Source organism: Bombus flavifrons, chromosome 2 (genome assembly GCF_040668555.2).
Source record: "Bombus flavifrons isolate JBK064 chromosome 2, iyBomFlav1_principal, whole genome shotgun sequence".
Classification (NCBI taxonomy): Eukaryota; Metazoa; Arthropoda; class Insecta; order Hymenoptera; family Apidae; genus Bombus; species Bombus flavifrons.
In genome coordinates, this window is record NC_138443.1 from 11,358,230 (window position 1) to 11,382,665 (window position 24,436).

At 36.0% G+C, this 24,436-nt stretch overlaps 1 protein-coding gene across 19 annotated transcripts in view; it reads right to left on the reverse strand.

Moving 5' to 3' along the window:
- rg (A kinase anchor protein rugose) overlaps positions 1–24,436 on the reverse strand; it is a 416,363-nt gene that overhangs the window by 76,422 nt on the left and 315,505 nt on the right. For 3 of the 19 annotated variants that reach the window (XM_069131577.1, XM_069131550.1, XM_069131534.1), the window contains exons 7-37: positions 24,179–24,305; positions 23,556–23,675; positions 23,245–23,391; positions 22,795–22,902; positions 21,654–21,794; positions 21,008–21,153; positions 20,681–20,894; positions 18,426–18,678; positions 18,196–18,338; positions 17,728–17,918; positions 17,538–17,646; positions 17,392–17,473; positions 16,981–17,297; positions 16,688–16,909; positions 14,610–16,434; positions 14,219–14,384; positions 13,775–13,928; positions 13,477–13,656; positions 12,477–12,617; positions 12,192–12,299; positions 11,753–11,924; positions 9,486–9,857; positions 7,970–8,100; positions 6,611–6,724; positions 5,415–5,622; positions 4,530–4,868; positions 3,225–3,351; positions 2,990–3,098; positions 2,702–2,877; positions 2,199–2,473; positions 1,887–2,023 (exon numbers count right to left, since the gene is read on the reverse strand). In XM_069131577.1, coding sequence (XP_068987678.1) covers positions 1,887–2,023; positions 2,199–2,473; positions 2,702–2,877; positions 2,990–3,098; positions 3,225–3,351; positions 4,530–4,868; positions 5,415–5,622; positions 6,611–6,724; positions 7,970–8,100; positions 9,486–9,857; positions 11,753–11,924; positions 12,192–12,299; positions 12,477–12,617; positions 13,477–13,656; positions 13,775–13,928; positions 14,219–14,384; positions 14,610–16,434; positions 16,688–16,909; positions 16,981–17,297; positions 17,392–17,473; positions 17,538–17,646; positions 17,728–17,918; positions 18,196–18,338; positions 18,426–18,678; positions 20,681–20,894; positions 21,008–21,153; positions 21,654–21,794; positions 22,795–22,902; positions 23,245–23,391; positions 23,556–23,675; positions 24,179–24,305 — 7,054 coding nt within the window. Of the gene's footprint in view, positions 1–1,886; positions 2,024–2,198; positions 2,474–2,701; positions 2,878–2,989; positions 3,099–3,224; positions 3,352–4,520; positions 4,869–5,414; positions 5,623–6,610; positions 6,725–7,969; positions 8,101–9,485; positions 9,858–11,752; positions 11,925–12,191; positions 12,300–12,476; positions 12,618–13,476; positions 13,657–13,774; positions 13,929–14,218; positions 14,385–14,609; positions 16,435–16,687; positions 16,910–16,980; positions 17,298–17,391; positions 17,474–17,537; positions 17,647–17,727; positions 17,919–18,195; positions 18,339–18,425; positions 18,679–20,680; positions 20,895–21,007; positions 21,154–21,653; positions 21,795–22,620; positions 22,754–22,794; positions 22,903–23,244; positions 23,392–23,555; positions 23,676–24,178; positions 24,306–24,436 lie in introns of those variants that run through there. The other 16 variants (XM_069131549.1, XM_069131545.1, XM_069131526.1 and 13 more) reach the window with 12 other exon arrangements.

A 24,436-nucleotide genomic window follows, 5' to 3' on the forward strand; every position in this document is an offset into this window, starting at 1 on the left:
GATGCAGAAAGCAAATAGAAAGAGAGAGAGAAAACGAGAGGAGTGCAGGCAAGGTAGATACCGGGCCCCGCGGGGGGCTCATAATTGCCGACCCTGAAGATCGGCCGACCCCATGGGGCCCTCCTCTGTTTGTTTTATTCCCTAGTTATACAAACGCGAGATCTACGACCGATATATGATAATCGGCCTCTAGTTCTCTCCAGGGTCCACAGTCTCTCGCTTCTCTTCTCGTTCCTCTTATCGCTCTAACTCCTTTTCTCTCTCCTTTTAATCTCCATTTTATTTACTTCCTTTTTTCCCGTCTTTTTTTATTCCGTTTTTCGTTCTCTTTTGATTTTCACTCGGTCGGATGACCACCGTCGCGAGACGTGACTACATTATGCACACTGATAGACAGGGACACGTCCGAACCAATTCCAACTACGTTATTGTGGAAGCTTTCGCCACGTCTCATCATTTATGATTCGCATTTATTCAAATTCCTTGCTCCGACCTGTGATTAATACTGTTTGTCGCGAACCAACGCTGCCAGTGGTCTGCCTCGTCATTCTTCTCGGAGTCGAAGTTTATTTATAGTAAAATTCTGAGAATTTCTGGAGTCGTAAACACGGTCGATAGCGTTTTTGGTAACTGCGTAGAAAATTTGAGTTGTTTGAATCTTTGGTAAATGGGATACCGTTTAATCAAAATATTATTCATTGTTTTTCGATTAATTTTCTTATTCTGCATAATTAATTTTGATGTGAACGTCAATCTTGAATTTAAATTTTTTCGTACATCATCCTGAGAATTTTTAATTTAAAAAATACGCAAATCATGCGACTAATATATTTGTATTTCCTTTTAAATTGTTATCGATTAAGACCGATTTATGCTTGTTACAATAAATCTTATTGAAATATTATGTAGCTTCAGTTATATTTCCTAGAATTTTCAATAAAAATTTCACCTATAAGTCTCTTCAAAAAGTGAGGAAGTTTATCAGCAGAATCGTAATGAAGCGAGTTGTTTGCCCAATTACTAATTAACAACCTATGTCTCAATTTGTATATTTGCAAAATTTGTGCATAAATTTGTTGTAGAAAAATTTTCTCTGGCGAGTAAAGTGAGTCTCTGCGTGGCCCTAGATTTCAGAGCGCGAGGGAACGTTATCTGCATGGAGACCAGTAACCATATTTCAAAGAGATAGCTTCGCAAACGCAACAAGTTGCTCCAAATGCATGTAATAGACGGTATCTTAACGCGGACAAACTGACACAATGATTAATCATTAAGATTGTGTGTGACAAGTGATAAATGTAAGCAAGGGAATACAGTCGCAATATATAACGCGAAAAGTGACAAACATAATGACTGTTCGAATCTCAGATTTTCTGTCGTAATCCGAAAAACAACTGAGTGATTAGTCAGCGAATCAATTAGAATTTTTTTCGATCTCAAATATTTCCTTTTGTCCATTTATACATCAAAGAACCAACAAGAGTAGCAAATTACATAAACACTTATTCTTAAGAGGTATTGTGACGGAATTACTGAACGTTTCTGTAATTGATATTCCTACAATATGTTTCGTGTCATACAATATGGTCATCTTAATTAGTATAAATAAAATTTTCATTAAATAAATAAATAATTTTTTATTTTACTTTAATTTAGATAACGGTATATAGTGATTTACATAATTTAACTTAACTTTTCTTAAGCACAGAGTACGTCAGATCCAGGAAAAACAATTTTTTACCAATTAATTCCAACTTGATTAAAGGAATTGTATCGTTGCATATGATTCAAGTTCCATTATTTATGTATAAACATTAACTTTCCCTTTGTATCAGCGCATCCAATAATTTCAATGTCAATAGAAAAAGATTCATGTATGTACTTACCTCACTGTCAATCTTCTTGAACTCTGGGTCGTCCTCATCCACCTCGAAGTACAGTTCCGCGGACGTCACGGAGATAATACCAGGAGCCACGATACCGGGCGCGATCAATTTTCCTTTCGTGCTGATGTTCACCGGGCCTGACAGAACACAATCTCGTTGTAGCTCACATACATCCGCGCATGTATATGTGTATACATAAACGTATACACGTGTAACATAATTTAAACGATAGAACGTGTCACGTTTCGCTTACATATGCAAGCAAAGGAAATAAGAGAAAATAAAATGAAATGAAATGAAGGAAGATCTAACCTGTCAGATCGTTATCGAGGTCTCTGTCGTCCGACAACAGCTCACTGTCGTCCATCAGATCCGCCGACTGCAATTGCTGTTGATGTGCACGCGAGGCTGCGAGATGCGCGTGAAACTCTTCACGCGCTTGCAGAATCGCATCCTCGGGTGCACCGTGTTCGAGGGCCGCCTTCAGTGTAGCTTCGGGATGGCTCGAGCCTAGTGGATTGTGCACGAAACGCTTACGTCTACGTGCATCATCCTCCCAAGCATCTAGCTTCCAGTATTCGGCCAATCTGAATTTCAACAAGATTTTTTTTTTAATATGTATATTTTAAATTTAATCTTTAAGTAATAGATGGAAGTTAAAGAAATTCAATGAACCGTATAATATAAAAAAAAATTAAGCAAGTCAATCCTTCATATATTTATCTTTAATATTTGTTTTATTTAAAATAATTCTGTTTTATTTAATACAATTCTCGACATCCTAACAACATTCCAAATAAAGAAATACGACTCACTTTGCAGCCATTGGATCCATATATCCCCAAGCACCATGTTTGTTCGACAGGATATTACGGACCTTTTCCAACAATCTACTGGCAATAACATTGTCTCGTCTCCGTGCAGCCGTGATTAAGTGATCGCACATTCGTTCCTCTTCTCGTCGGTCGAGCAATGTTTGCGCGCATTGCGACTGAGCCAAAAATTTCAAAATCATTATCACAAAGTTTCATATACCAATGCAAAAAACAGTAATCGCAAATTACGTCAAGAAATATAATTAAGTATACGTAAAAAACAGATACCTCGAAGTCGGCATGCTTGAGCACGTCGTCCGCTCTCATACGGTTCAGGATAAACTCAGCCTCGTTGGCCACTCGCACTATATGATCCTTCATCGCGTGAGACAGTAACCTGCATAGTATAAACGCGAACTTTTACGATTTGCGTTACGAGAACCAGCGTAGTTCGAGCCGCGGTTTACTGCACGCACTATAACTCTGTCGTTCTAACGATCATCGTATAACGAGCCCTTCTTACCTTCCCTCGTTAATGAGCTCGATGAAAGCCAGGCCTGCGTGCTTCTGCAAGGAGTTCTGCCATTCTTGGGAACAAAGTAGCATCACCAATTCCACCACGGAATTGCTGTTTTTGAAGGTGGTCAGTCCTAACGTGGAACAAGAGGATCGAATCATTAAAAATGTCTCGTTTGGTCGTTCAGTCGAATGGTCGAGAAAACGATGGGATTATGGATGGGGAAAAAGAAGTCGCGGGGTTTGAAATTCAGTTGTAAAATACAGAGAAGAAGCAGCGGGACACGGATGGAAGAAAGAAATAGGAAAGGCATAGACGGCCGGGTGATTTATAAACGACCGGTGAACGTATCGCTTCTCGAGCTGTTGTTTAAAAATAAAAGTGCATCGATACGTGGCACGGCCGTCATCCGCGACGTTCCACGAATATAAAATCCCCGCGAAGTGCCATGGACTGCGACCGCGTCACGTGAATACAAATGTTCAACGATTATCCCGGAATACGCGTTCCATCTTTCTAAGCGGAACCATAAACTGACTAATTTGAATACATTCGCTGCGATGAATCGACACAGATAAAACGAAAGGAATATACGAGCCTGGTGTTGATGCAAAGCGACTTAAGGATCCACTACGTTGGACTTTCCTCTAGAATTTCCCGACTATGTTGCACGATAAAGTTCATTTAATGATTGTAAAAGTTTCCTTTCAAATAAGGAGACATATGTGTCACAGTTTATGGCCTAGGAAGAGAAGATCGTTACACGGGATTATCGCTTCAATTCTTCTTATGAATAGTAAATAAGTGTTTTTGTGAAATAAGGATAACTTGCGTTACTCGAAGCTATGATCTACTTTTGTCTAATGCATTTTTCTTCAAAACATATATTATATAATATTATATATTGTCACATTTTTCTACGAACACATTAAGAACAGACATTTCTCAGATATTTCTTTTTGAATTTCATTTTCAAAAAGTAAAGATTAAACTAACCAATTTTTATCACTGTCCATTGGTACTTTCCAAAAAAGAAGACACGCAATCCGTTCATAATGTGTTAAACGATACAAGTACATATAAATAAACGTACAATCTTTACTCACAAAATACCATGAAATTAAATGATAATTCGTATAAGATAATCTACATCGGATAACCGCTACCACATTTAAAACCAAAAGCTCAAACTATTTTACACAACCAAATTCTACAACAAAATTTAGCAGTATTATAATAAAAACGTATTAATACCAAGCAATACACACATATTAGTAGATTAGTCGATGAGATTGCACTTACGAGTCCTACCTTTGCCTTCCATCAGCAATTCTTGTCCGTGGGAGCCGACAAGAGTTTTCGAGAGGAAAGGGGCAAAGTCCACCATGATTTCACGCAAAAGCGGACAAACAGAACCCAGTGCCATTTCTAATTTTTGCGTGAGCGACGCCTCGCGCGATGGTGTTGGAACTGGAAGATGGTCGACCAGTCCCTTGATCGGTAACTCGTCCGGACGTGGCGACGCGGAAGTCATCACCAATCTATCCGATACGCGAACCACTGAGATTTCCCCGGAAGGTTTCTCGCCGCGTTCCGCGTTACTTAGCATCCCTTGCTCCAGAACGTGTCCTTCGCTATCTTGAATCTCACCTGTATCAGAAGGGAAGATCACAGTTCTCATTTTTCATTTCACATTTCCATTTCGAAGTTTTCTAAACTAACACGTTCGGTATCAGCAAGCATCTCACGTGCAAACTGCAGGCGAAAAATAATGCACATTCGATATAGTAACAACGTTTTTGTACATAAACGCATTTTTCTTAATTTCAATGTCTAATTTCAACGTATTTGGTTTAGAGGAATTCAGACAATATTGACAATTTCAAATTGAAAAAAGATTAACAAACAGAAAGAAAAAGAAAAGGTAAAGGTACGAGGGCAGAATTTGTTTAAGCCGTAGAAAGGGAAAGAGTTGGCGATGGTATCGTCAGTTTGGAATTTGGAACCAAATCTTCTGAGAGAACTGCCGCCAGACAGGTAATTTATAGATTCTTATCTTTGGTCTTAACAGTTGAAGGTTGTCTCAGAGTAGAAATTTAGTTTAGGATAATAGAGAAACGAAACAAAAGGATATAAACGGATAAATACCCTGCCAATCTACCTTCCTTTTCTCGTAACATCAAATGGATTTCTTACCGCGAGTGTGCGCCATGTTGTGAATATTTCGCGGATCTTCCCTTTGATTCGTCATTGGGATCGTGTCTCCGTCTTCGTTAAGATTTACGTCGGTCCAAGCTTCCTCGGAGGAGTTGTGTTTGTTCTCATTATCCGTGGCAACCTCGGAAGGACTGGCATCCGCGGTAATATTGCTACGATGCACCGTTTCTTCGCTGGAGTCGTTGCTCTAAAAGGGACGACATTAACATCTCGGTGTGTTCACAAAATATACTCATTATACATATATTTGTTAGGTACGTAGATTAAAGAAAATTGAAAAAAATATAGGATCGATCGGTTTTAACACGATTGAGTGTATATTGAATTTCAAGAAAATTCTATTTTATCTATAAAATATTGTTTTATATTGTTGACATGTTATATAATTCTTTGAATGAATATTTCTCAAGATAGATACATCGTGAAAGAAGTGTATTTAGCAACATTACATTTTTATCGAGACAATTTCAAACAACACTACGGCTACTTGGCTACTTGATACTGAATACTGTATTATTTCTAACGAAAGCGTAGCTTCCGCTGAACACACTATTTAATCATAAATACCTATGATATAATAACAAGTCTTAGGAACGTTTACTTGAGAAGAGAATCAAACGACATGTTCTGCTTACTGATTAAGTCTCGCGTGCTATGCATTTACTCGACGACATGCAGTTAATCGTAACAACACTAATACGCAGTCATCTAATATACGTGTAAACAAGGAATATAAAAGCTTCCTAGATTCTCAAGCCACGATACGGCGAACGTAATATCGTAATGGCTACGCTTGATTACGTCCATAAAACCGTACGTAACAAAAATACAGTTACGTATGGGAAGATTATATACGTGGATAAGCCACCGTACAGTAAGACGAATCGATTTTAGTCTCGTACTATTTTCTATCGTTAATTGCGTAGCCGTCAAACGGGCATTCGTTCTTGCTTTCGATAGATGAAAAAAGAAGAAAAAGAAATATAAATGCATCGATTATATAAAAAAATCGAAAGTTTTTCGAATCCCCTTCTAAAAAAAAAAAAAAAAAAAGATCATGTCGAGACAAGTTTAGCTTGTTTAGCTTGTTTCTTTGACAGAGTACATCGTTAAAGTTCCCTGTTTCGTTTGTGAGATTTTCTGTTCCGTGTCCGTACTCAAAGTCAAACTTTTACCTGGACATTTCGTGGCAGTGGTTCAGTAGGTCTTGTCGAAGAGCCAAGCGTTGGTTCTGACGAGGTGTAATCCTCGAGAATTGTCCGTGGCCGAGGTACACCACTGTGACCTCCCTTCAGAACCAGTAGTTAGTACGCATAGCAATGCAAGCAGAGGAAGTTAACGTTGAGAAAAATTAAAGAGTAAAAGTGTCGCATGCTCGAAATAATTACAGAGGTTGCACAGATACAAGATAGAGATACAATATCCTCGGGGATAATAGAGGATTACATTTATACGTACACATTCGAATCGAGCTTCAAAGAAGGGCATGTTTCATAGTTTTATCGCAATCGTTGGAAATTTTAAATGTACTTTTGAACTTCACGTGCGAGAACGAAACTATGTGTGGAATTATCTGGTACAATTACTTTTGACTACGTAAGTGCGAAAGAACATCGTTAAATATTTCACTAAAGTAAACACTACGTGCTGGATGTAGCTCGAACTGTTACGTTTTTAGATCAGAGAATTACTTCGGGATCGATTAACGTGTTAGCTACTCAGGATATAATTGAACTACTTCTAAGGAGAACTTTCAGAATCGAAACTGTGATATATCGATTAATTTCATACCTTAAGATCTGTTTCTTAATTTTACAGTTTTGTTAAAGATCTACTGTTTTTTATCAGGCTATCAATACTCGGGATGCATGCAGATTGTTCATTGGATCAGAAATTTCAACAGAGACACGTAGAGATTTAAGTTAAGTCAAGTATCTACGGTAGAAGAATCGGGAAATGACAAGTCGAGTAAACGAAATGCAAAGCGCATCGCGTGGGCTGGAGAGTGCCAATTCCATCGTAACAGTAGATCGTGCGTGACAAGAAAGGTGCAAGAGAATCGTGTCGCCATCGAAATATCGAATGTCGTAAAAATCGTATCAAATATATATATCAAGATCAGGATTCCGAAACGACCATTACATCTTTTTAAGATTTTAATTCGGTGAAATACACAACGAAACATGACTGTATCTCATCAAAGGCATGCAATCTCAAGTAAGGTTGTCACAAATCATCTCGAGCATCGATGGTTTTATACATGTATACCGAGAGAGAAACAAAAAATCAAAAAACAAAAAAAAAGTTTCGCTATTTTCGTATACTTTCACGTAGAAACAGCACTGAGGAGAGATTCACAAGATATTTTTCGCTTTTTACCTGGGAACAACGGATCAATTAATTCCGACGTATGCATCTTTCGTATGGGTAGATCTTTTACGTAGCACGTTTTTTAAACGAAGTACAGCAAGAGTTGTACAGCAACATCTTATCGAATAGGTAAGGGGTAAGGAGGACATTTGTTGGTCACTTACCTTCGTTGATGGAGGGCCTGATGACGTAACGTCGTGATCTGCCAAGATCGACGAATTGTTCTCGTCGACGATTATCACTTCGTATTCACCGTCATCTTGAGAACCAGCTTGGCTCATTATACCTCCGCTTCCTGGAAACATATTTCACCATTGTGATGATCTGTACTTAAAAGTATCGGGATATTTCATCTTGCAAAGCAGGCCGACATGAACGATCATGCGATCGACGATTTTATTAATGATAAATATTGTCTTTGTATTGGTTAATGAATCTTTGATATTTCATTTAATCATATTTTATGTCTTTGGATTATTGACGTCGATCGCATTGTAGGGAGAGGAGATGCATTATAGTGCATGAACTCAAAACGGAAAGGAAAATACGAAGCGTAATTAGGAACGTAAACAAAGCATTCAAACTTGTTCAACAATTTGAAGAAGAAGGAAGTAGTTTCTAGAATAATGAAATTTTATTCGATTACTTTCTTACCATTTTGCATTTCCTTTTTCTTCAAAGCGTATTTTCAAATGAAATAACGTTTGATAATTGTAGTAAACGCAAGAAAATTATTGCCAATGTTCTAAATACGTAAGAATAGTGCACGCATCGACGCTTTCTAGAGATTCTTTCCATCGCAGTAGAAATTATAGTAATATTCTCGTAAAATATCATTTTAGTTTATGCACGTTTGTCAAATTTCCAGCCGGCAAAATAATCTGAAACGTGCAACTGTCATTGGTGAAGAAACTTAACGGTAACTATCATTTATTCGTAAGTTAACTTTTATATGTTAGCAAGAAGAATAGTCTTGCGTTAGATCAGAATAGTGGATGCGTTTAATGGAATCAACATCACGCAAACTTGCATTGTGAGTTGCAATCCGCAACATGCAAACTTTTCGATTGCTCGCAAATCGCAAGTGGTGCAGTTTTCATTCGCAGCTTGTGCTCCAAGCTTTCAAACCACATTAGAGAATCAACGTATAACGCATCATATAATTGCAACGTTTGCAAACGAAATTATTCAGAATTTCAATTGAACTTTACTTTCCTGTCGCAAAACAATAGGAGAAACAAATATGGCAGCTGAAATTAATTTATAAAATAATTCTCTAGAATCAAATATATCCAATCAAATATTTTTTCGTTGCCAAACAAAAGACTCGTCAAATAATAAGAATCAGAACGATGCTTATGCGTGTGTAAGTACGTGCATGTGTATGTCCATGTGTAAAAGTCAAACCTCAGGTTGGCTCAAACTGGTTAGTGAACGGCAAACATGCAGACAAAAATATCGATACGCCGATGATATCGATAAAACAAACTAGGAAGAATAATCGAAGATATATATGAAAATATAAAAGAATAAGTAATTGAAGGGAGGCATGATAAAAGAAAATTAGTGTCGATAATTCGTTCGTTGGCCAGTAGTAGACGGTAAGAAAAATATCGAGCAGGCGATAAAGAAACAAACTCGAGCATTCCGTGGAACACAACGTTCGGGCAATCGAGTTACCTTGCAGACCAACACCGGAGTTTCTATGACAGAGATTTCGGGGCTGATCGATATGCTTTTGAAGCGTATGATGGTGATTGTTGTTATTATGATGATGGTAATGATGATGCCGATGATAGTTATGGTTATTCGGATGATGGTTGTAATGATTACTGTGGTGATTCGGGAGATAATAGTTGGAGGGGGGCTGGCGATTAGAGTGCCTGGCAGCCGGTAGCGGGTGCTGGTGGTGGTGCTGGTTCATATGGTGGTTGGCATTGGCATTGACATTCGCATTGGCGTTAGGGTGAGATCCCGGGAGGAACTGTGGGTACACGTGGTGAGACCACTGTGGAAACAGGGGCCGCCCTCCTCCACCACCATTCCCATCTGCTGAGGAACCACATTTACCACATTACCACGATTCGAGACCATATGCCCTCCGTGTTTCTGTCATGCGTTTGATCTTTTTAATTATCTGAACGTGTCACTATTCCTTAGTCCTTCTACTGGGTTTCTCTCTGTTTCTTAAAAAAGCGTGTAATTTTTCCAAATTGCCCTAGCGTCTTCTATGTTGGGAGATAGATGGTAATATTTCACATCTAAATAGAATCATAATTAATTGGGATTTCCTTTAATTTTGTTTAATAATTTATTTAGAGTGTTTGTCTTTTTATTTTAGTACTCGAAACGTTATCTATATCAATCCCTTCTAAAACGGATATTATCTATAATATATATCTAAGATAAATTCCACAGGTGTAAAATTAAGACAGATTCATTCATTCGTATTGTTCAGAATTACCATTATTTTTTTTATTCAATTGAATATATCGTATTAAGGGTAATTTTTATTGTTACAGAGACTTTTCAATTATTATAAAAACAAGATTCTCGCTATTGTAATTTTCATCGATCATTTTCAAATACAGATATTTAAAATCTCGTTTAAGATTTTTAATTCGAATTTATATAAGAGATAATAATACAGAGTGAAACTCAGCAAAGAATACAACGTGAAACTCTGCAGTTTTTTCGGAGAACAATTAAGTTATTGAATTATATAAGAAAGTGTAAGATACTAACTTTAGGAGCATCACATAGTTCAAATATAACATATATTATCGAAATAGAACATTTAAATGATATATGTCGTCAAACATCCAATTATTTCTAAAGAAACATTTAACACACGTAGTTGATGTATGTTACCTTGTTTCATTATCATTTATGGTCAACATCTTTTGAGTTTGTTTTACACAAATAAATTGTTTGTTTTATAATATAAAATAATAGCGACATTTAAACAATATATATATCTAAACCGAACAGAAAGAGTGCTAATGCATTCGACAAACATCAAAACTCTCACTGTCAGATACATAGAAAAATAATTCATACAGTGCAATTCGACATGCGCTCTATTCAGTGTAATGTGCTGTTCGATTTGCTGCTACACAATTAAAGTGCATAGTGTTCCACAGCATCTACGTATTTGCATATATATTCGTGTTATTCACAAAATGATCTATTATTTCACTTTTCAATTGTCCAATTACTTTAATTTGGTCTAATTTTATTTTTATCGTAATGATAATTTCTTATGTATCTTTTTGTATCCTATATTTGTTGAATTAAAATTACATTTGAATTCGAAAAAATATAGTTCTTTTCGAAATATGAATATCATGGAAAATATGCTCATTTAGTTGTTGACAATAACAATCATGCCATAATGTTATGTCAAATTTAAAATGTAGAAAAAATAAGTTTTCTTATTTAATATAATAATCAGAAAATATGATAATATATATCTGACATGTAAGAGTTTTGAAGTAATAATTTGATACTATTACTATTAATCTTTTTTAAACAAACAATTAGTATTTCTTATGTAAAATTTGTTAGAGGCAACACATATGTATTCGAAATAGAATACGCATATATTAATGTCAACATTAATTTTAAAGATTTTCATGTTCTTTACTAACGTTTTTTCTAAAATCCTTACAAAATTCCTACAAATAGCAAGATCTATAGTCACCTCCATAAATTGTAATTAGATCATTTTTTGCGTAATTTAGTTACATGTAGCATTAAGCATTTCAACGCTTAAATCGAATAAATCCTACAATGAAAACAATGCTCCTGGATAAAGTAATATTAAAGAATTGTTTATTCCTCTTTTACTAGGCATCATGTATTTACGTTTATCAATTAAGTTTCTCCAAATCTTGTATCATTTTAGTGTAACAGATTGTTTAATAAGATAATAGTGTATACCTTACCTGAAGGGCTACCTGGTCTTAAACTAGCACCATTAGTCTGTATTGTTTGAACTGGACTTGGTGGACGCTGTGATATTGGTGGTTCCAATATATCACGGTACTTTGATACCATTAGTACAGAGATGAAGTAAACTATAGCGAGGGACAGAAACTGGGCCTGCTTGGTTTCCTCCTGAAATGAAGAAAGGAAAACGTGCTTCTTATTAGTAATATCTACTTATTACTATTCTTATTATTAACCCTGTTGAAGTCATCGAATTTTTTATGTCTGAATACAGTCAGAAAAAATTTAATGTTTTAAGAAAATTTTCGACATATAATTGAAATGAGGAACAACTATGTACTTAGATCTAAACAATTTTTTAACGACAGAAAAATATAATTCGACGGGAAATAATACAAAGAGTATAGCAGAATGAATGACACGCGAAATACTTACAACATCTCTGTATATCACAGCTCTTAAGCGATTCACGTCCATATCTTGCAGTAATTTCTCTGGATCTTTTACAGGACTTAATTGATGTGCCAGATTATCCACTATGTTCTACAAAAATAGAGACAATACTTTACTTGACCGTTGGTAAACGATGTTAACGAATCACTGTGAACGCTATTCTCTATACGATATGGCTTCGAATAAGTACATGATATGTAACTTGTCAATATCGATGACAATAACACATTTCTCTAGATAAATTAAGTTCGATCAGATGAAACATACCTTGGGTGATGTTTGAGCTCCACGTATAAGAGACTGTATGTGCTGTGATTTATTACTAGAACCAATCTGTCGACCTAACATGCTGTACGATCTGCCACGTTCTTTACACTCTAAGCAGTTTCTAACGGCACATGTACAGACCTATAGAAGCATTTCATCAGATGAATATAACAAAAACATATAGTGTACACATACATGTTGAAGTTCTATGTTATACATTTATGGAGAACTAAAAATATTATGGCTATTTAAAACACTGCTGATATAAGAACTATTTCTATTGATAAAAAATATAGACTACGATAGTGTTAAAGTGAGTGTGGCTTTCAATTTCCTTTACGCGAAGTATATGATTCCTTATTATTTCCAGATATCAACATTCAAGAGAATTATAATATGTATATTACAACAGATAATTATATTTTTGATTTTGGATCGAAACATGTGATAATTTTATACGTAAATTTTTATATAGGTAGTTTACATGTTATGACACTATGAAACACCAATATGTATATACAGATAAAAAGAATTAATGCGAAGCACAATCTATATGATTATTCTATTATAATAGAATTAATTAACTTCGTCTTTCATATGAGAGGGGATACATTGAAAATCAATAATAAAAGTCGTGTAGGAACCTTAATTTTTACTCTCAGGGAAAATATATTAAAATGCCAAAAGACGAAGTTTATCGATTAGTGTTTGTGTATATAATAATGTATGTAAGAAATTTCGTTTATCAGGATGTGCACTGATAACAGCGAATCTAAGAAATGTGGATCGAAAACACTTAATATGGTCTTTTTCAATAATCTCACTCCATTTGTTTGTTCTATCGACATTCTACGATATTCACAGAAAGAATTAATTTCTTCAACTATATATAAATGTCACAGAAAGGAGCTTTTCATGAAATTCGAATTACACGGTGTGGTATAATAGTGATGTATCTGTTTGAGAAACTAAAAGTACTACGTGGACGATAAATACAAACCAGTCTTAAACACTGCCTTAGAATACCGCCACTAGACATATTCTTCTCAGCCTCCAGTTCACCGAAATTTAAAGAGCTGGCGAAGATAAGTACATCAGCCATGTTGACTAGTCTTTGTAGAAAAGAAACCGCTACCTCAATTGGCATCCCCTGAGTTGGTTCAATTACATCCAATTCGCTCTATGAATATATCCAAGCACCAATTAAAAAAAGGAATCCGTGAAAAATGAACTTTCCACCTGGGATATGCTCTTCTATGTGAAATCAGGGAAAAATATGGAAAAATGTTTATACATACATTTGGTGAGGTCGCCGATGCTAGAAGCGGTAACAATCCTCCGCAGGCAATTATAAGATTGTCAGCTAGTTGCGAAATTAGGTGAACAGTATTAACAACAAAAATTGCGTTCTCGCTGCTGTTTACAAAGTCCAACACTGACTTCGTCGAATGACTGGAACACAGTGGAATATTGAATTTAGCAATAAATTGTATCGCAAGTTTATTATTATATTGAGTCGAGTATTAAATTCGTTCGTCTTTAAAATTTTTTTAAAATTGTAAACATGCAGTTATTTGATTTTTTTGATAAAAGATGTAAATCTATAGAGAAATAAAATAAATTAATTAATCCTTGATTCGAAAGATTTCATACTAATGAACGTGTTACGTGTTTTTCTAAAAAAGCGTGAATGAAATATTGCTGTAACTAATAGTACATGGCAGAATTAGATAATTATGTACCTTCTCCAGACTTGAATGTCTGTCTCTAACGAGAAGAGGACATCCGAGAGTAATCTCTGATGTATGTAAGACCATTTGAATTCTGGTATTCTGAAAGGAGGACGAGTCGGGCCTGGACTAAACATTGGTCTTGTAGAAGGATTACCTTGCTTCGATCGTTTTGATTCTATAATAAATATCAACAGTTTTGTATAATGTGCTGAATACATGATATATAATAGATTAAACAGTTAGTAAACTGCGAATGTTTATGTATTTATGGAAAACTCAAAGGTCTAAAATATCGAAAATAATTAATTGTATTCACAAAAATATAAATTTTCATAAACATTCACGATCTAATAATTAGGTAACAGAAAGCAAAGAATAAACATGTTATGGAAATTCTCACCGAAATGATTGGGATCCACTTGCGTGGACGTTGAGGCACTCCTTGGTCGTTTCTGTGGCGACGATGTTTTACGCAAGGGTACGGGTAAAGAAGGAGGTTCGTTACTGTTTAGATTATCATCGGTGGTTGTCTCGGTGGATACAGCTGGTAAGCTGGATCTGCGATGAGCATCTACGTGATCCGGAGTTAAATCATTCAATAACGAATTATCCCTCGCAACCATTGTAGAACTAACGATTTGAGGCACACCGTCGGGCATATTTTTATTTGCATCACAGACCGTAGATATTGTTGGAATTTGCTGTTTAGGATTTGGCACTTGCGTCACATTATCTACAGAACTTTGAATATCGCTATTACTACAAACACTATCTGTTACTTTTACCTCGGTTTCAGTTCTCACCGGAATGTCTGACTGATTATCACTTACGTTAGTAGAAATAGTGGACGGCACCCTTGAATGTTTTTCAGTTACCTTCTCCTCGTTATCATTAATAACAGCACTTTTGTCCTCTGTTACAGAGTTCACGGCGCATTTCTCACTACTTAACTCACTAGTCACTACTGTTTCCACTTTCTTGTCTTCTACATCTACCTTCGTCTTACCGGCCTCGATATTTTCTATTACGCTAGTTGAGCAATTGGAATCTTTCACGGTTTCCTCGGTATCGTTTTCAACGCTATTCTCAATGTCGACGCTTGTCTTTTCCGTGTGTTCAATGTCCTCGTTAACATTGTCGTCAATTTTATCCGTCTCCTTCGACTTTATATCACCCAAATTGTCTTGGTTCTCCGTCGGTGTTAAATACGCTTCTGAGGTATCGCTGTCGATCACTTCTCGATCGTTCTCCAATTGCAGCTTCTCGATGTCTTTGATGGTCAATGGCTCTGATGTCTCGCTGGAGGAAATAGGTAGCACTGATTCCGAATCAATCTGTTCCGTTGAAACAGCAACGTCTGTGGAATCTTCCTCTACTATCTGTTTGCTAGTCTGTTCCATTTTTTCGGAAGCCTCTGCCGTATCAGAAGAAATCTCATCACTGGGAGTGACTTTATCTTCCACGTTCGATTTTTCTTTACACGTTTCATCAACCTGCTTTGTAGGAGCTTCAACCTCGGTTTCAGCATCAACGTCAGCTTCTACCTTAGCTTCGACTTCGGTTTCAGCTTTAACCTCAGCTTCACCTTCGGTCTCCGCCTCGGCTTCTGCTTCAGCTTCAGCTTCAACCTCACCTTCAGGTTCAGTTTCATCATCTTGCGACTTCTGTACGCTAGAAACACCAGTACCGGACGCATCTGTATTGTCTTGAGATACCGATGCTGTTTCTTCCATCTGTTCAATGTCTTCCTGTTTAGTCTGTACACTTTCCTCCATCTTTTCAACGGGAGATAATTGAGAGACGATTTCCTCCTGTGATTTCTGTTCTGAAGGATCGTCGTCCTTCTTCAGGACTTCCTGCACCGCCAAGGAATCCGGGCTGGAACCTTCGATCTTATGAACCTCGCTATAGAAATCACTGGAGCTCTCTATTGATATCGCTTCGCTGGTCTCCTGAGTCGTTGGAATAGAGACAGCTTCGCTGTTTCCTTCTTCGAGAATTGTCGGCGTGTCCGTATGAATTTCACGCGCTGTTGTCGGTGTTTCTGGTTTGTCACTCAGTCTGGAGTCCAGGGATATCGCTTCGCTCGACTGAGCAGTGTCCAGGGTTTCGCTGTGCGATTTCATGATCGCTGGACTGCCATCGCTTTCAGTATTGTCTATCGAGTTCAAGTCGCAGCTGCAGGACTCTTCCAAACGGTCGTTGCTCTCGGTTGCATCGAACTCCTGGAGATGGAGTTAGTTATCATAACATAATACGATTGATGTTCTAGTGCTTATATATCATTTATTTCAAGAAGGTATTTTATATTTGTTCGTCATCTACAGAAAATAGTAGGATGAAATATTCCTACTTTCTCGGCCATGTAAATATCAATTCCCTTTTTCCATTTCTTAAACCGCAGAATCTTCAAACACGAATTTAACTAACATAGTAAGCCCCATAAATAGCTTAATCCTAAAAAACTTGATATCAAACCTTGTAATTCCTTTCTACATGTTGCACTTCGTGGTTCTGTTGATTGCCCCAGGGTGATGGTTTGCTATATCCATTATTTCCTGAATGTTGTTGATCCCAACCGGAGATAGTGCTGATTGGCCTTTGCTGTCTCAACTCGGGATCCGTAATGTTATCTGATCGTTGCCTCTCGTAATGTTCGTACATCTGAGCGAACTGAAGCTTGAATTCCTCATAGGATACCTGGAACAGTGCAACGTTGACCTTACCGCAGGAATTGTCTTTAATTTTGTTCACTATGTTAGAATATTTACCTTGGAGTGCACGATGGCCAGAGTGTCTACCCACACTCGCCATCCACCGTACTCGTGTTTTATAGCATGATGCAGAAGCATACGAAACAACGAGTACACCATATCCGAGATCTTTTGCTCTTCCGTGTTCTTCGGATGAATGTAGGCCATGGCTATTAGCCATTCCTGCCATACAGACATCTGTAGAACAGTTCGACGATTTTCTCGATTGTTGTTGCACAGCAATGTCATATCCGAGAGGAACAGCTTCTTCACTTCCAACAGTTGCTCCGTTTGCTTTGATTGTCGAATTAACGTCGCTACTACCTTTAGAATCACTGCAATTATGTATGTAATTGTTAATATCATATGATATGCTTTTATATAGATTTATAATCCTATCATTTTAAATTAACTGATTTGATGATTTACTTGGATTTTCTAAACGATAATGGGACTCTGGTTCAGGATGTCTGGCATAAAGGATCTGTTGGCTAATATGCTCTGTCATAATCTGAAAGGATATTGTATAAATTAGAATAGTAATTGATTAGTTAAATTTTTACTGAAGATAGTACCTCGTATAAAACATTATAGGTGGGTAGTGACAATGTCTCCTCGTTCAATAGTAATCTTTCGGCCAATAATGTGTACAAGTTATGAGGACTCATAACATCATATTTTCGTCTGGAATTCAAAAAATGAATCTTAATAGCTATCAAATAAATACTTTTCTTTTTTTTTAATTAATTTATTAAATTTCTTTACTTGTGTGTACTGCGGCTTAAAAAGAATCCCAATAACTTCAAAGCTTGTAAACGTATTAATTGGCTTTCCGCCGCTAATAATTTAAAAATCGTTCTGACGCCTTGCTTCGCATCGAAAGCTGGAACCATCGACGAGGGGTGCTCCGACATTAATGATATAAGCATTTGCAAAACATCGTGTAGATTTTCGTCCTGTAAAAAGATATAAATTACATTATTGGCCGGATCAACAAACTTACTCTTATTATTATAATATTCGAAACAAAAAGCTTCTTTTTTCAAACTTTAATACTCTTTATTTCAACATTCGAAACAATACGAGAAACAAACGTAAGTAACAGACATACAGAAACAAAGACAAGTCAAAATTAATTCTTTTTATTTTTTTATTCTTATCCTTCATCAAATTTTAAGGTTAAACATTATGTCATCAAAAGCATTTTTACACAATCAATTACGAGCACCATACCTCGTGTATTGTCGTCAGATAATTCAGAATACTCTGCAACTCGTCATCCTTCACTCCATTCCCGATCATAATAAGTTGTTTCAGAAATAACAAAATATAAGAACGTATTGTCAAAATATCCTTCTGTTGAGGTCGCGGCCCATCTGCAATGAATCGGAAACGTCATAAATCCGCCATAACCTATCGAACCCTATGGAAGTACATATTTGCACGTATTCAAAATTACTCACCAAGTCCTTTGGGTGTGATTCCACTCTTCGCTCGCGGATTGGCAACCCAGTAATAGTACTTAAGCGTGTGCACTGTTTGTAATACTGTGGAGACTCTCCTTACATTTGAATATATTTGGGTGTCACTGAGGAACTCTGTGGCCAAGTACGAATAGAGCCGCGTTTGCACCGGCGCCGGTGTATAAATCCACAGAGCGGCATTAAATAGTACGTGGTCCAATAGCTGCCATGTTAGGAATGAAAAGTAAAACAACTACATCACCATGGATCTGCCTGTTCTTCGGACACACCAATCTAGCCGACTTTTATGTATTCCTTATTTGTTTACGTGGTCTTTTTGTTCCTGCTTCTTAGATACATTTCTCCAGTTTCATGGATACGGATGGAAATTAAATAATCGTACCAGCGGATAATAATATTTTGCTCGTTTTATCGAGCATACAGTCTCGTTATGGTGAATTTAAAATAGGAACTTAACATTTAGAACTGTGCAGCAGGGTATATATGTATACCGTAGAATGGAAAATACATAGGAGGGAAATTTGAAAATAAGAAAGAAAGAAACTGAGAGTGCCGATAAATTCATGGTACAGAGTTTGTGACACATTATTAAAAAGAAAAGTAGATTGAGGAGAATAGAGATGACAATTCATGTCAAACATTCATGCACCGAAAAATCAATATTGAGAATTTGGTAGCTCTGAAGGCAATATTGAGACAAATTGGAAAATTACATAAAAATCACAGAACCAATCAATATTCCACAGGACGTATATGAATTATGAATTTTAATATTAATTTTTGATATTTCAGACCATATAAATATACTTTTATAAGCAAATATTAAGATAGAAGTCTTCCTTTCTTTCATGATTTAGCTGTTCACCGCGAGAAAAGGATGTCCCAATATTTGAACTTTGCGCATAGAAAGAAAATAATGAAACAGCTTTCCTGAAGGCGATAGGCATCCTCGATAGAAGAATATGAAGCGAAGTATTATAGATTCGAACGAAAAGTCAGAATTGTCAGTAAGTACGCTCTCATGTAGCACCGTTTCGAAATAGAAACTTAGACAGATCGGTCAGACAGCAAATAGAGAATAATAATATTCTTCAGCGTTGCAAAAAACAATAGAAGTAGATAGATTCTCGTATGGAAGCAAATATTTAGTGTGAACAAAAATATATAGTCTTGCGTAGCCATATTATGAAATCAGGAAGCCTAAAAGTCGGTAGATTGCATGCGATCCAAAGATTCGGGTAGCATAATGTCGTTTCCATGAGAAAAAGTATAAATAGTACATGCTTGAAATCGTAATGCATTGTGTGTGAACGGATCAAACCCGAATGAACGAAAATATGTACACATACGTTATAAATAGCATATAACATACAGAGCATCTACGAGCAGTTTTTATCGTACAAGCTATTGCAACAGGTATTATATATGGAGTAGGCAGAGAGAATAAATTATAATACGCTAGAACTGTGTTTGATAGTTCTTTCGTTCATGCTATTGTATACTGTATCGTGGGTAAAACAAAAAGAGGAGAATGGAGAACGAGGAATAGTTACGTAAATGTATCATAACATACGAAATTTTCATGGGAGAACTCGCTAAAATGTTTCAATGATGATCTTACTAGGGAGCTTAAATGTACCTACGCTATTACATTTAGATACAAACCCTAATAACGCAATGTGATTTTCTAATTATGAGAGTAACCATATGTCTCGTAGTAGAGTTGGTAGTATGCTTTAATTCAATTTAATTGAGTTAAAATTTATGTTGAATTCTTAAGATATGTTAGCTAAAATAATTCTTCCTATAAAATATGAGCAAAAATTAATAATTATGTCAAAAAGGATGAAAAAAATAAATTTCATCAATGATTCATTACACAAAATTGTATCTTCAATAGATCAAATTAGAAATATTATTCTAAAATTATCGAATAAATTATAAATGGATACAAGGATGAATTATTTTAGCTAATTTTGATAAACGATGTGTATTTGCCTAGTACAAATACATTTACGATATACATTATATGTATTTTATTACTTTCGTGCAAACTAAGCTTGCCCATTCTTACTTCCGTAAATCTACTTGGACCCAACTGAACTCCGATTTTCATCGAAAGTTCCATTCTACCTTCAACGATCTCTACCTCTCATCCAACTTATCGCTAATTACTCTTAACGTTAATTTAATTCTAATTCGTACGAGTACTAAACTAATGACTAAATCGATACCTGTTTCAATAACAAGTCGCTGTTAGCGCTGAGACAGGTAACCAGATGTTTCGTGAGTTCCAAAAAGGACGCGAGAACTTCCGTAGTTAGATGGTCTCTGCTCGCTCTCTGCAGCATATAGCTGATCACCAGAAAGCCACGGTTTTGTACCATGTGTTGTTGAACGGTTTGTGAACTCTCCACCAAATCGCAAATAAACCCCAACAGTTTCGAACTAAAATTCAAGTTGTCGTGTTATATGATCGAGAAACATGATTCGGCTGTGATACAAGCCGAATACTTGTTCCATCGAAAATTTCGATGTGAAGAGTTTTGGTAGATATTTACCATAACGTTGGGTCTCGTTTAACATCGTTGGGCGCTATGCAATCGTAAGGCATATCTAGTTGCGAGAACAAAGGGAACAACACTTGAATGCCGCCAATTGAGTTTAACGTGCTATGAATGGAATGCGTGATGACAGCTTTAACATCCTACAAATAGACAGTAAAATGTTCGCATGTTTTCCAAGTTCGATGTTCTACATTCGTTTTCAAAATAAAAAAGGACCAAAAAGATTGGGACGCTCAGAAAAGCAACACTTTTAAATTTTTGTATCAAAGAGACAGTATGCATTCGAGTGTAAATCACTGGAATTTTTATTTTTTATGAATTATAAAGTATTTTTTTTTTTTTATTGGTATCCAGGTTGAATGTTTGAAACTGGGGCTGGAGAAGTTATTTTCTTTTTCAATATTTCGAACTATTAAACTATAAAATAACATAAAAGATTAAAAACATTTTAATAGGGAAAAATTCAATTTTTGTGTCATTCGTTTACGATATGAAAAACGTCGTGCCTTACAGCGAAAAATGCTTTTACATGAAAATTTGTAAAAAAAAAAAAGACTGCTAGACGAATGACATTTTCCAAGCGTCCTATCTTTTTTTTTTTTTTTATTTAATTACAAGTATAGCGTGTTCGATATCATACCTGCAGCATAAGGGCGTGTGGTGTATGTACAAAATAGGAGACGTTGCCTTTCGGTGCGCTTTGCAAGCACAGTTGAGAATCCGTTGCTACCGGGTTGTACATGAACACAATCGCATTCGACAGCTTACCATCGTAAAGCACCTATAAAATAGCGTTGTTAATACAGTCGATGTGTCTTTCTAATTGCATGTTATAAAATCATTCCACTACAACAAGTCACAATTTATCTTCGAAAGCCTACCAAACAGGAATGAATATGATTACCTGTGGAAATTTGTCATTTTCAATTATAGATTAATATTGGAAATTAGAAAGTAGAAAAGTAGACTTTCAAAGTAAATTTTCATAACTATTTAAATTAATATCTACATGTTAAATGGACAAACGTGCCACACATCACAAACCGAACTGAACGTGATTTTAGGTCAGACAGGCTGTGTTAAATCTTCAGAGGGACGCTTACGGACTTAAAACAATTTCCAAACTCAGGATATTCATTAGTCGCAGTGTCCATTGCTAATAACTAGACTGCAGATTTTTATGCAAATTCATATTCTGATCCTAAACAGTGATTTGTTCCTTAACTTTTACTTTTGGATATTTTACATATATTTGCATATTTAGAATTCTCATAAATGAATAAACATCCGCAGCCTATTAAAGAAATACTAACTGAAGTATGACAGGTATAACTTAGTATATGTTCGTCCGTACAACCTATGAAAAATCTTTTACTACGATAATACACACATCACAGCAAAATGATTAAACAGACAGATTTATGAAAAAACTTAACTGTTCAATAGGCTGTAAATTAATCAGGGTCTTGCTATAGGCCTACATCGTAAGAAAGCATCAGGCAAAACAGAAAATTGTGGCTCGTATGAGTAACGAGTCGTGTGTGTAATAAACGAAAAAGAGAAAAATCCACAAATAGAAGCAAATTATGCAATGGATAGATACAAACGTTATGAATCGCAGTAACGTCCAACGGAACGTGACGTTCTGGGGAAAAGATATTCGTAGTGATGGTCGATAATCGGGGTAATTACCTCTGACGAAACTCGAACGCAGTAACAGAGTGATTAAACAATGTGCAAATCAAATGTAAACGGGAGAAAAAGAAAATAAAAATGCTTACAGTTTGCATACTTTGGTCCACCATGCTCGTGAGCTCCGGCTCATCACTCACCCTTTTGTGATTGTCAGGCAGATTCAGGTAACACTCGTTGTCAAAACGAAACTGACTCTGTGAACAGAACGGGAATGGGAGCACGGAATGTTGAATATCTAATGAATCTACATAAATCCGAGTTCCAGATGCCTTTGTGAAGAACACGGAGAAAGTATCACAGAAAATTAAAGATCTTCATGAAAAAATACGTGAAAGAAATTTCTTACACAATTATAATCTGCTTTTATGTTATTTCTCTATATTTTGAATTACTAGAGCGCAAATTCTATTTAAAAGAAATTCATATTTAGTTAGAACGTGTATCCATAATTACGAACGATGAAGGAAAGTTTAATGGAAGAATTTTTTTCAAGCCTGTTATCTATGCAAAGTTTTATGTTTCTAAACTCAATGTACCTTATATCCAGGCCCCAGTCTATGCATAGCGCATATCTGATGCGTCGTCAGAGCTTCGCTGAACAGATAAATCGCGCTCATTTGTCCGCAAAACACGCGCTCTTCATCCAGTTCCGGTGTAGCTCCGATGTAACATTTGTCAAACGGCTGCAAAGAAGAACGTGCTATATAGCTCTTTTCATCTTCGATCAACATTTCACAGCCAGAGACCACAATTTCAATGCGTTTCGAGCAACGACTAGTTTTAATTGCGGTCGGCAAACACGTAAAATTAATAGGCGAAATTATATTCAATACGTAAATTTACTTACGTCGTTTGTCGAAACGAACCATGCCATTTCGGTACTCGAAGCCAATTGACCATTGACCAAACATTTAATTTCACTCTTCGTCCACCTATTATATATGTACACTACGGCGATCATGTACCACTGTGAAAGTAAACGTTATTGGTTCTCTTGAAAATGTTTCGAATAAATTGTCCTTGAGTCGAACGTTTTGTAAAGAGATTTAACACGAGCAATTTTTATTAAATATTCTGACAACACATATGGAAGAAATGTTACAAAAAGTGGTGAAGTTTTATACGATTAACACTTTCATTCCCATGATAGGTGCACGATACACATTTAAAATTATGAAATACTATGTTTCTATCGTTACACATGTTTTATTCTACTTAAAATATTCCTTGCCCATGTTTCCATATTATAATGTTTTTATCACAATGTTCGTATAAATTTTATCAATGATATGATCAATAGAAACGTACGATGAGTAGGAAAGTTACACACAAATGTTTGTAATATCTAAATAATTTGGGAATGAAAGAATTAAATATTCTAATGTAAATTTCGAGTTACATCGTACTTTAATCTTAACACCGAATATGTTAAATAAATTTCCACAAAATTAACATAGAAATGTGGCCTACCTTACGTGGTTGGAATTCATATTTGACACAATGTTGGAAGCCCTTGCCCTTCACTTTCATAGATGTGAGGACCAAGCAGTTCCCTACGAAATGCGCGGAGTACCCTACTCCCTTGCTAGTTTTAAAACTGCGAACAAAGGAACGTACAAGCTTTGTGAACATAAATGGTGCCGACTAGAAATATCTGGAATGTCAATAAAAATTCATCAACGATCTTTCTGCTCTGCTCGGTTTCGATCCTCTGTATTTTATTCCTAT